At 39.1% G+C, this 13,216-nt stretch overlaps 1 protein-coding gene across 7 annotated transcripts in view; it reads right to left on the minus strand.

Annotated features, from left to right (window-relative positions):
• Positions 1-13,216, minus strand: part of Tmem131l (transmembrane 131 like) — a 171,262-nt gene that overhangs the window by 42,070 nt on the left and 115,976 nt on the right. For all 7 annotated transcript variants that reach the window (XM_046458755.2, XM_046458751.2, XM_046458752.2 and 4 more), the window contains 8 exons: positions 12,489-12,659; positions 11,096-11,165; positions 9,982-10,099; positions 8,272-8,413; positions 6,770-6,879; positions 5,535-5,607; positions 2,615-2,742; positions 866-1,008 (listed from right to left, as the gene is read on the minus strand). In XM_046458755.2, coding sequence (XP_046314711.1) covers positions 866-1,008; positions 2,615-2,742; positions 5,535-5,607; positions 6,770-6,879; positions 8,272-8,413; positions 9,982-10,099; positions 11,096-11,165; positions 12,489-12,659 — 955 coding nt within the window. The remainder of the gene's footprint in view (positions 1-865; positions 1,009-2,614; positions 2,743-5,534; positions 5,608-6,769; positions 6,880-8,271; positions 8,414-9,981; positions 10,100-11,095; positions 11,166-12,488; positions 12,660-13,216) is intronic.

Below are 13,216 nucleotides of genomic sequence, written 5' to 3' on the forward strand. Positions count from 1 at the left end.
TTAAAAAATCCTGTATCACCAACAGCATGGCACTTCCTTGAGTTCTGGGACGCACTCTAGTAAGTTAATCTAACCTGAGGAGGGTGTTGTGGGAACCCCAACAGTGGCCAGGCATGTAGAAGCTCCTGAGGCCTGGTCCTGGGGTCTAAAGTAGGGAGTGTCTCGGGAGCTGAGCCCTCAACCTGTGGGATCTGACGCCATCTGATGCGGAATGCTTGCTTGCTGGAGCAGAGAAATCCCACACCTTCTGAGGTCACAGGAGTGACCTGTGGTGGGAACATATGGCAAGAGCCACTGAATTTGAGCTGGTTTTTCCTTCCCTTTCTCCAGCAACGCAGACACAGAATATTCCCATCATCACGAAAAGTTTGGTTGGTTCTCTCCACTCAACACTGGTCTGATTCTCTTTAGCGAAATTAACAGCCTCATATGTGTATCTTAGCAAATGAAAAATGAACCCAGCAGGGCGCTGGGTTCAATCCTCAGCACCACATAAAAATAAAATAAAGATGCTGTGTCCACTGAAAAACTAAAAAATAAATATTAAAAAATTCTCTAAAAAAAAAAATTTTGAACCTATACTGTTAATTAAACAATATTACTTAAATAACACACTCTTTTCCGCATTCTGTATCTGTTACTTAAGTTGAATACCTATCATAGCTATTATTTAAGCTAAATATCTAAAGCTACTATTTTGAACTAGGGTACCAGCCTACATATGCTCAAATGTTGGCCTGATTTAATAATTTTCATCAACAGAATGAATATACTACACATTTTTAAAATAACCTTCCTATAGCATCCTTTTACTGTCGACTTTAACACCAGGCCTCCCATCAGACAGCCAAGCATGTGAACTCACGTCGGCGACAGTCCATCAGCGTGGACTCAGGCACCTTAAATCGAAGTGAACCCCCTGCGCCAGGAAGCCTTCCACCCACTTTCAGTAGTTCTCTTGCTCCGAATCCTTCCACACCAATTATGTCAATAACAGTCAAGTTATTCCTACAGCGAAAAGAGATAAAATTAAAATTACCAGGTACAGTGCATTCAAAAAGAATTAACTTAAAGAGCATGGCAACTCCTGCCATTTCACAGAATAAGGGTGGCCACAGGCACGGGAAGTGGCCCAGGGCAGTAGCATCCACGAAGCTGACCACAGCAGGAGTGGGTGAGCAATCATGACTGCTCTCTAGCCACTGGCCACAAATGGAACCTCAGATTTTTTTAATAATAGGCACCAGGGTGGTGATCAGATATCAAAGAGAAATAAATTGGTAGACACAAATAGTAATAAATTTAGACAAAATAATGAAAACTGTTTACAGGGTGAATTGGGATATTTCATAGTAATTGTGACAAAAAGACATTCTGCCTTAGGGATGATTCTAGAATAATAAGAGGCTATTGTTTCTTTTGATTCAAAGATTTAAGACTTTACCCCACAAACAGCATACATCTAAGTCAAATTCTTATCAAACAGTAATGAGTGTTTGCATTTTCATTAATTGAAACCCTGATTTCTAGGATGAAAAAATTAAGTGAAAATGATGTTTAAATGATACACACTAAACTGAAAGCCAGTACAATGTAGATGCCACAGAAACGAGAAATTGTTTTATTTTTCTAATTATACAAAACAACACTGAAATATCTCAACATCTTTATTTAACCATTTAAAGGCTTAAAGTGATAAGGTCTTAGATGATTGATACTATTAATGGAAAAATATTGTGTCTATCAATACAGAAACTACCCAAAGTGAAAGAACTGCTATTAAAAATTTAGACTTTCTTTTTGAGTCTAAGTGAAGTTTATCTCTGCACTTCCTATGACTTAGCTCTTCAACACAAATAAGTTCAAAGCTGACATAAGTCAACAGGGCATTAAGGAATCCTAGTTAAAAGGCTTAAAAGAACAAATTTTTAAGTTTATTTTTGCACACTTTCTTTTTGGTAATATTCACTTGTAGAAGAACAAACTTTAAGGGAAGTTATAAGAATTTTTTTTTTTTGGCCAGTTGATCTGATACTAGAAAAACTTTTTAAAAATCACTAAAATGTCGTTTATTAAAAATGCCATTTGTGTTCGGCTTATCACCAATGCAGAGAGCTCCAACACAGGTCTGTTATTTACTGTATATTTTTGAAAGAAGACTCTTCAAGAATGATTACCTAAAGATGAAAAAAAAATTAAGTTGAAACTGATTTAGCTGCTTAAATCAGTTAGCATTTAGAAGATGGAACAAGAGCTAAGAGCATAAGGAAAACATGTCTTGAAGTGATTTATGTTCAAATACTGTTCAGGGAAAAGACAAAGGGCAAAATTTCAATTATTTTTCTATGCTAAAGACAGAGCAGTCATATCAGTGTGCACGTGTATGTGTGTGAGCTCTGCACTGGGCGAGATGCTGAGTAAAGTGCAGTAAGCCGTTGTAGGTATGAGACACGCTCTCTATTGGGAGAGGGCAACCGAGGTACCTCGATGGCCCCTCTCCTCTGCAGCTTTCTATCTGCAGCACAACCTCCTCACTTCAGAATGCCTGAGAAGTGCATGTCAACCACTAGAGAGATTGAGACAGACAGACAGATTGTGACAGGGACACACCTACCGGATCAGTATGAGTGAGGTAACTTTTCCATAGTCAGCTGGGGTGAAGACTACACCAACCCTTTTCATTTCCAAAGGCTGCAAGTGCAAGTGGAGGGTGCCAGACCTGGGTTCCTCAGAATGCACACCCTGCAGATTACCAACAACACAGTTAAACAACTCGGTTGTCCACGGAGCAAGTTTCCATGTTCATTAAGTGCATTGTGGGGTATAAAAACATGATGGCTTTTGTTTTAACTTCCAGATCTGACCAATCTCATCAACTTTATGTGCATATGAGGGGTAGGGGTGCTGGGGGATGAACCCAGGACATCACATATTACACGGTATAGGCAAGTGCTCTACCGCTTAGCTCTACTCCAAGGCCCTCATCCACCTATCTGAACTTGTTTATCCTGATGACTTCACATGATAAAATGTTCCTAAGCTGATAGGCAGAGGCTGCAGGGCAATCTGAAACCAATGCTGGGAAGGGGATCTGCTTCTTGGCTTGGACGGGAGTTGAGGTTAGAAGTCCTCCATACAGAGATGTTTCAAATGGAAAACATCAATCAGAAAACTGACCAGAATGTCTCTGTCCAAATATGTCTTTGCCCAAGCAATATGAAAAGACCACCCACCCTCTGCTGGACAACTCTAAGATACCTTTAAATACTGTACTTTAAGTTTATATAAAGAAACCATCTTTTTTTATATTCAGTCTCTCCAGTCAAGAGAAAGATCTTTATTTCTTCACATCCTCCTCTACTCTGGATTCTCCAAGATTTCTTTCTCTGAAAAATCTCATGTCCTAAATTTTAATATTTGAGATTTACTTCTTTATCTTCCTGCTGCCTTCTCTCTAGAAACTATTTTTTAGAGCTGTCGTCCTACAAGCTGCAGGAGTATTTCTGTTTCCTATGTTTTCAACTTTTAAACTTGTGGTACTCTTCAAGTCTTGCTCTCACGTCCCATGCTATCTGAGAAGAATAAATGGTGACGGTATTTGATTCATTCATTAGAACTATTGAACTCCAGGGAGCAGAAAACCCTGCTTTATACACAGAATTAAAACACTGAACAAAAATGTTGCTGATTTCTGGTATTAAACTTATAGTAATTATAACACCATTTAATGAAATGTTTTTTTTGGTAGGTGCATGCCAGGTATTGGACTACTTAAGAAAATGTAAAAATACCGAACAATCTATTTTACAAAGCTTACTGGAAATCTTCGAACATGAAAGATGAGGCTCAGAGAGGTTAAATAATTTGTCCAAGCAAGGTTACACAGGTGAAGCATGGAAAAACCGGGATTCGAAACTTTCAGTGTCCAATTCCATACACTCAACCCATTAAAGTCCCTGGATCCTATATATAAAACACCCATAAAAACGTGCTCAATTTAGGTTTTTATATGTGTCCTATACATAGGACACTGGGACATAATGAAATTGATCAAAAGGACTGTATTTCTAAAGCAAACCAACAAAATTACAATGTAAGAATCTTTCTCTACCCTACAAAGAGTTTTAACAATTTTTATTAAAATTGAGTGTCTTCACGGCACTAATACTATTCTTTTTGACAATATAATAAGTTAACAGTGGTCAAAATTTTCCTTATTGCAAAAGTGTGACATTCTTTTTTTGCTACAGTGTTTGAACTCAGTAGCACTTTACCACTGAGCTCCACCCCCAGTCCTTTTTATTTTTCATTTTGAGACAGGGTCTCACTAAGTTGCTGAAGCTGGCCTCAAACCTGTGATCCTCCTGCCTCAGCCTCCCAAGTTGCTACAGAGTGCATGCCCCTCAGGAAAAATCTACACAGGTTTTTCCAAATGAGCTATATTATGCGTTCAAATATAACTAGAATATTCAGATATAAAAGAAAATGGCCTTATTTTTTCAATTTCAAACTACATATAATTTAATACCAGTATGGCAAAACATCTCTTAGTATTTTGGACTAACTGCCCCCCATACTCTAGATACTGCCTGGTAGAAAATGTCAGGAACCCTGGGATTCCGAAGGAGAACAAAACCACACCCCAGTGTAGGCTCCAACGCTGGCAGTGCTGCCTAGACCACTTCACATGCTTACTACTGTCAACAAGTCTCTGTCAAAAATCCAACTTGGAAATCTGCTTTCATTTGTTTTGTTTGAACTCTTATTAGAGGTCATCTGTGGTCCTCTTCCCATTACTCCAGTTAAGCTAGAGCAATAGTATACTTTTAAAGGGATAGAGAAGAAAAATAAGAAAATATCCAACATATTAAGTGTGCGTGTACCTCTATGTGTGTGCATTCTTTATAATAGATGCTCCCCTTTTGAATTGATTTCAAACATACAATAACTGTGAAACCAAGACTCAGCAATATGAGACTACTGAATGAAAAATAAGACATCAGGCTGCTGAGTCCCTACGCTCACAATGTCCTTGCCACGTGACATTTTTACTCCTAAGTATCTGAAAAGACCTCATGATTGCCCCTTAAGATGGGAAATCCCTTTATAAGTGAGATGAGAACCAAAGAAATTGGGTGACTTGCTATAAACATGAAGGATGACAGAGAAGATTTTAAAAATGCATTTGCTTTTACCTTATCTTGCCCTAAAAAAAAAAAGAATTAAGTGGGCCAAGGAATCTTACGAGATCATAAATTCTGGAGTCTCAAGTTTTATGGTTTTCTACGTAGGTCGACTCCACTGTTATTTCTTCATTCACGTGCATCTAAATCATCAAAATGATTTACAGACTAACATGAATCTGACTCTAACTAGTTAATTGGAAAAACCTGCTATGCATCTTTCATGCCTAGAGAATGAAAATAAGAAAGCCACACACAGTTCACACAGCCATCTGAACACCAAGACAGGGGCCACGTGCTTCTGTGGCCAGTTTGTCAACATTCTTTTTTCTACTGAAAATGCCATCCTACCCGGTAAGAGCAAGCTTTGGTGAGCTGGAATTCACCAGTTGTGAAATTAATCGTCTGCATATCAGTGCCAAACCTACAAAGCAAAAAAAAAAAAAATTTTAAGTTTAAAATAGCATTGAGATCTGCCAATGAAGAATGAATACATAATACATGCTTATGCACATGCACATTTACACACAGGAATGCATGTGTGCACGCATAAACAACTCATCCTGTCTCAGCCCTGCTTCCACACCCACCCATATCTGGTTTACTCCAAGTGCTCAACGAATCTATTCAGTGAGTGACTCTGACATGCTCCTTGGCAGTACAGAAACATATGGAGACAAAAGTGCTAAGTATAAAGCTGTTTATTTCTTCTCCAAATGGTTCACAGCTATGAAACCCAAAAGGAAGTGATTCTCAACCAAAGGCAATTTTATCCCCACCCCAAAACATTTGGCAACGTCTGCAGACATTTTGGATGCTATGGCTGGGGAAGCCCTTTAGGAGGTAGAAGCTGGAAAGCTGCTGAACAGCCTTCACTATACAAGACAGCTCTTCCTCCAACACACAAAGAATCATCTGCCCCAAAATGTCAACACTGCTGAAGCTGAGAAATCTGGGGACAATGGCACATCTTCCTAAACGAAAAGTTACTAACGGTCTACATAAAAGTGTGATTATGTGAAAACAAGATACAATAGGCATGAAAAAATACTATCATTCTCTTGTTTTGTTTAACTCTAGAGTAGAATATACAAGAACACTAAATCTGTCTTTCTTTTTGTGGCACTACTGACTGAACCTTAGGCCTTGTGCATGCTAAGCAAACACTCTATTCCTCTCTGTACCCATGGCCCTCTTATTTTATTTTGAATCAGGGTCTTGATAGTTGCCCAGGCTAGCCTGGAATTCCCAGTCCTGCTGCCCTAACCTCCTGGGCAGCTGGGATTGTGGATATGCCACTGACCCTGGCTTTAAACTCATTCCTGAATTAACCAAAGATCATCATGATTTAGATTCTCAATTTTAGAAATATGCATGAAAAAGCATAATGATAAAGGTTCCCTAATTCAAAAATGCTCTGTTGGGCTATAGACCCAAGGCAGTGACAGGGCACCCCAGATACACAGGCTGATGGGTTCACAGTGTGTATGCCCACATCCAGAGCCTGGGAGAAAGCAGCACAGGCCTTCCAACAATTCTGAGTCCTAAGAGTGTTTCCCAAACTGCCCACCAGAGGGTCTTCCTACCATTTGTGCAGCAGGCGCGCCGCGGCTTCGGGTTTCGGGTACAAGGAGAGAGGCAGGAGCTGCAGGGAGACTGGCAGCGAGGACGGGTTCCTCACCATAAAGTACTTCACCTAGACGTGAGGAGAGGAGGGTTAACACAGCGAGGGGCACAGCATCCTCCCAAGACACTCCTGAATCTCATCACAACTACGCACAGCTCCAACAGAGGGGCAGCTTAGAAAATCAACGGCCTGAACCCTTCAAGAAAATGTCCGTGTGTGGGAGGGGCCGGAGCTCAGTGGCAGAGCACATGCCTAGCGCACCACATTAAAAAAATAAACATACATAAAGGCATTCTGGCCACCTCCAACTACAAAAGTTTTGTTTTTTTCAATGTCCATGTGGGCTGAGGGTGTAGCTCCGTGGTAGAGCAAGTGCTCTGCACAGGATTGATCCCCAGCACCAAAGAGAAAAGAAGAGAAAAAAAATGCTACGTCATGAAAGGCAAAGACATGATGAGAATATCAGAAAAGACTCGGACTACCATGACAATGCAGTCATATCCTGGGGTCATCCTGAGCCAGGAGGGAGGAAAGTCACCAGGAGTTGTGATAGTGAACTCCCTAGAGAAACTAGAATACAGACTGTACATTGGATAACATTAGGTTAATACTTCATTTTATAATTTTGATCACTATAATCTGGCTATATAAGAAAATACTTTTATAGTGGGGGCGAATGTTTTATCCTCTCAAATATGTACATGTGAAAAGGGAGAGGGAACGATGATTAAGCAAGCATGGCAAACGTTAAATACTGATTCATCTTGGGGAAGGGCCACTACTGGGAGTTCTTGGTGCTATTCTTAAAACTTTTCTCTGGGGAGAAATTACTTCAAAACAAAAAGTGAAAAGGAAAAGCAAAAGCAGTCTTAGGTTGTCATCCCCAAGAACTCAACAAGCACCTATTAAGGTGTGCGCTCTACTCAGAGCATGTGTGAAGGCAGTTCCTGGCCATGAGACCTAACGGGAAGTCTGCTGGTGGCACCTCTTTCCCTTTCTCCCGCCTCCTGACACCCTGGGTGGACGGAAGATAGCATCCACAAGGAAGGAGGACAACACACTCAGGATAGAAAGTACAAAGACGGGTGGAGCCTAGGTCCCCACCGTCACCAGAGCAGCCTGGCTCACTCTGGACTTCCTTTGAGTTCTGGTTTTAAAACCAAGTCCTGTGTTAGCCAAGATCTTCTCTGTGCTCAGTGGCTGAATGTTTTAACTCATACATTTTATTTAGGAAGTTCATATTCAATTCCAAATCTCTTTGTTCAATGCGTTCTGTCTCCTTAAAATTTCACTCCTCTTGTTCTGTAGGGCCTTACTCAAGGTGCCCTTATAGCATTAAAGTGTGGACTTTAAATTGATTTTGGTTCTGAAACATCTCCAGGCAGAATTACTCTGGTGTTCTGAAGACCTCAGCGTTGTGGTGTCACTGGCAAAGACAGGGGAAGAACACACTGTCCTCACCACACTGTTCCTAAGGGCAGTTGCGCTGAAGTTTAACACAAGGCCAGGCTCCGCAACCAAACGAGGCAAAACGGAAACAAAGGACTCTGACTCCTTGGGTTTCTTCGAGTGGGCGAAACGCATCATTCCTAAAACATTCCTCCTGTGCAAAGAAATTATTTTGGAAAATAATTTTGACATTCAAAAGGAAAATCATTCAACACCACTCCCACCACAAGGAACAAAGGCTCCTGGGGAAAATGGCGTGTGCTGGGTTTGGGAAGCAGAAGGTCTCAGACTGACTCTCTGTGGAGACTGAGGGCACAGCTCGGTGACAGGGTGTGTGCTTAGCAGGCATGGGGTCTTGGCTCAATTCCTGGCAATTCCCCCAAACCACTCAACCTAGAATGTTCTGTTCCCATGGAGAGCATGAAAGGCTCCGAGAATGATGACGATGGAGCAAAAAGGCACACAAGCCACGCTGAAGGGCCCCCATGCCAAACTTGGGACAATTGAGCATCAAAAGCAATAAAGACAGTAACTGAGTACAACATGCTAACAAAACTATAGGGATGCTGGAAAAAAGAGAGGCTCTTTTTTAAAAACAAAACAAAACAATATCTCACAATAATTGTAGAATGGACAAATGGAAACATCCCTCCCCATCTTACAGCCATCAGGCTAACGTCACTGATTCGGACAGTGATGTTCCGTGAATTCTAAAACCATGGGATGAAAGGTCTCTAGGGAATGGCAAGGGTAAATGATATCAGATTATCACAACCCAGCTTTTGATTAATCACTAAAGGAAAAAGGTGGTGAATGTGGAGAGACCTGTCACACATCAGCTATACCACATAATTCACCCTAACCATGCTAAACAGACAAATTAACATTCACATACCTCCTGATGGGACACAATAATAGACAAGATCAACCAGGTAATTCACATTCTTGCTAAAAATGTTTAAACTGAATGGAAACTTGAGGAACCCAAGCATAAAAACTGATAGTGTGGAATGTTCTTACAACTGGCCTGGATTCGACAAAACTTGTCAACATGATGAAAACTGAACAAAAAATGGGGCACTATTCTAAAGGCTACCAAAAACCAAGACAGTCAAATGCAATGCATGGTCCTTGGATGGACCTGGTCTACAAGAAAGGAAAAAGACAAAAATAGAGTTGCTGGGTTAATCAGGATAATTTTAACACAGACTGCCTATTAGATAACACAATTATGTCAGGGTTGAGTGAGCTGGGGAAAGAATGGTGGTACAGTTAAGAGAATACCCTCCTCAGGAAATAACTTCCCAAGAAAGCACTGTGGGCTGAAGTAGAATAACAGCACTTTCCTAATAAAGCACAGAGGACTGAAGTATGCTGATAATGAAGATTTTCCTAATAAGATATCGAGGGCTGGAGTAGGGTGATATTTACAGCTTCACTTTCAAATAACTCAGCAAAAAGTGTGACTATGTGAATACAGGTATACACAGAGAGTAGGGGGAGGGGGTAAAATGGGAACACAGGGGACAAACTGGAGCCAAGGACCATGTGAGGGGTCAAGGCACTAACCCTGCAGCTCTTCTAAGATGTGAAACTTTGTCAAAATAAAAAGGTAGAAATATCAACAACCACCAAAAATTAAGGAGTGCAATTTGAAAAAAGGACCATGTGGTAGTTTTCCCCCACCGCTCAACAACAGAGAGAGGAAGATGAGAGACACACCTGCAGACGTTGCCACTCTTGTGTTTCTTCCAACTTTCATACAAGTTATTTGCAAGTTCCAAATCCACATCCCAGGTAGACCAATCCAGAGAAAGGGCCCCATCCCAATTAGGATTTTCTAAAAGTTAGATCAGATTCAATATTTAGATTTACAGAAAGTACGACTCAATTCGTTAATAATACCACGAACTAACCGTTAGACTTCTCAAACTGAGAGGACGGTAGAGTGAATCAATGCCACTCTTCTCCTCTCTTCTTTACTAAAAGTCCCTCTAATTCAATGGCAAATGATATATCAAATTAAACAAACATGTAAAAAACAAAACCAAATCGATTATGTAAAGGCATTAACATAAAAGACACATGGTTCATGAATACAGCCTGAAACAAGTTAAAATTATATACTTGCAACATTTTTAACAGTTTTAAATCTAAAATGCAAAACTGTTTCTATGGACATGTTCCTCATCACTGTCTGAGTCTTTCCACATACTGTAGAGTGCCGAGGGAAAAGCCCACCTAGACCAGGAGCTGATCCTCTACAAGGTACATGTTGTTCACCTCACCCTACTCATCTGCTCTGTGATAAGAGAGGATCTGTAAGAAAAGGTGGGACTCTCCCAAAAGAAACATCTGTCCTTTAAAACTCTTTTAATTATCTTAATAAATCAAAATGCAAAAAATAAAAATAAAACCCCAAGTTAGAAACTGCTTCCATAACAACACTAATGGCCTCTGTCACACATCATGATCAGCACTACCTATGATATGTTTATGACTCTATCATCTAAGCTCTTTTACAAAATAATCATGATTTTCTAATTTTTCCTGGTGACAAGGCTGCTCTGATGATCAAACAATATTATTTTTAAAAAATCCCTTTAAAAAGCATAAGCTACTTAAGAATAAAAGGGCATTATTTACACAGTACCCTATGTGCGTCTTGAGGACTCTAACAATTTCAGGTTGTTCTGTCAGTGATTAAGCTAAGAACAGAATATGATGCAATTACTTTTGAAAAAAATTATTCCATCTACAAATGCTAACATCCTTCACTGCTTCCCACTTCCCCCAAATTGGAGTTCTACAGAAAGCCTAAGGGCAAAATACTTACCTGCTTTTGATTTTCCCATGAAATAATGCATGCCACAATGTGCTATCACTTCAAAACCCAGACTCCCTTCCTAGATTGAAAAGTAATATATGAATAACTTAAAACACAACACTCAACATAAAAATCCCAATGCACTAAAATATGAAGCAGACACTGGCCTCCTCCTCAGTGAACTCCCCTTTAACCAGATGTCAAACAACTAGAAAGTGATGTCTTGGTTTCCTTTCTCCTTGAATCTGTTCTGAGAACTCGGCACCATCTCTCCCAGAAGGGCCACTAGAGCAGCTCCTGCACAACCATTACAGCCCATAATGACAACCGTTGGGCCCACAAGACACAGCGCTGTCACGTCAATTGAAGATGAAATTAGTTTCAGGACATTCCTAGTGGCTTCTGTCTTTTTGATTTTTTGTTTGTTTTTAACTGTCCTCTAATCCTCTGAGAAACTGTCTGTCCATCTAAAGAACTTCTTGCTACTCAGGGCATTTAATGCTCCACTTCTCAGTTTTGGGAAGAACAGACTTGCTACTTCCTCATGCACCTGAAACCTGTTCTCCTGCTCCCTCCCTTGGTCACTCTTCTTATATGCATCTCTTGTTTAGAAAAAGGAAATTTCTAAGAAATCTTCCCTGCTCAAAATATGGATAAATGAAATTAGCTTTACATTTTTGTTGAGTTTGATTTGCAAGGTCCTACCTTCACACTTACAGCCTAAACATGAGCATTTCTAACTATAAAATATCAACACCAATAAGTGAGAAAAATCATAAAGATGGTTGCATGAATGTCTCATAGTGAAAAATTAGAACCCAATATTATATAGAATAGCCTGGATCAAAAGGAAGCAATAATAACTAAATGAAAAGAAATAAAACGTTAAGAAAAAAATGAGACATGATTAAGATAATCTAAATTAAACACAATTTACCCAGATTTTAGAAAACATTCTCTTGTGAACTCTTAGGCTTTCGACTTGTCCCATTTAAGAAAATTCAAGGATTATAAGCAAAACTCAAAGTCACTTAAAAAGTGGTCTACCTAAAGCATTTAAACCAAAGTGATTTATCTCAAGGCAAGGCCCTGAGTTTCATCCAAGGCACCACTATATTAAAAAAAAAATTTTTTTTTTTTTTTTGGAAACAAATGAAAATGAAATCTATTTACATGCTTATCTTTCAATAATCAATTGCTTCATGAAAAATAGACTCTTTCCAAATAAAAATTTCCAAATCTGAAAAAACTGATCTAAGATTGGCCTGGTAATGGCCTTCAATTTCTTAGGTAGCCTTAAAGAACATGAACTTAACCCTGTTAATAAAACCCAAGCACCGTAAGTAAAAAGAAACAATAATTATCAAGAAATTTATAACACACATGGTGTTGTAAACAATACCTTGGTTGGTGCTGAGAAAATCTGTAGAGGTACTGCAAAAATGGCACCTATGTTTGTAGTCAAAAATACATTGGTGAATAGATTTATGGCAATGTCTTTAACAGCAAGTTTCAAAGAAAATATATTCCAACAGCCTGGAGGTAGAAATAAAGGGCCAGTGAAATTCAGAATCTAAAAAGAAAAGAAGCAAGAGAGATTACTTTTCCTAACACTGATTAGGATTAAAATAATTACAAAGTATGATGTTGAAGTTCTTCCATATTTTGGAAAAGCACAATTTGACTCAATTCATTCCAGATCAAGGACGGAAACATTTCTTATAGAAATGATAGGTTTCAAATACCGCTTAATGTGCCCGTATTTTAAATTTCACAAAAGTAATCTTCAAGTGATCATGAATGGCATTTTCAAAAGCCTACTATATTTTACCACAAATAAGGTATATAATTACTATACATAATCTTGTTTATAGAAATCATGTATTATAACATTTTTGAGTAATAGTTAAGAGTAAATATTCTTACAGAATATAATGATGCTCATTTTGAGATCCATGAAACTCATTTTGAGATCCATGAAACAATTGTGTTTGAAAAAAAGAGAGAGATCCTAGAAGTAATTCTAAAGGTTTTTAAAGAAAAAGAGTTGCTTTAAAAATAGGTCAAAATTAATGAGTTTTTTTTGGGGGGTGGGGTACTGGGGATTGAACTCAGGGACACTCAACCACT

This window comes from Marmota monax, unplaced genomic scaffold (assembly GCF_021218885.2).
Source record: "Marmota monax isolate L192 unplaced genomic scaffold, Marmota_monax_Labrador192_F-V1.1 WCK01_AAM20220418_F8-fsc00002, whole genome shotgun sequence".
NCBI classification, from domain to species: Eukaryota; Metazoa; Chordata; class Mammalia; order Rodentia; family Sciuridae; genus Marmota; species Marmota monax.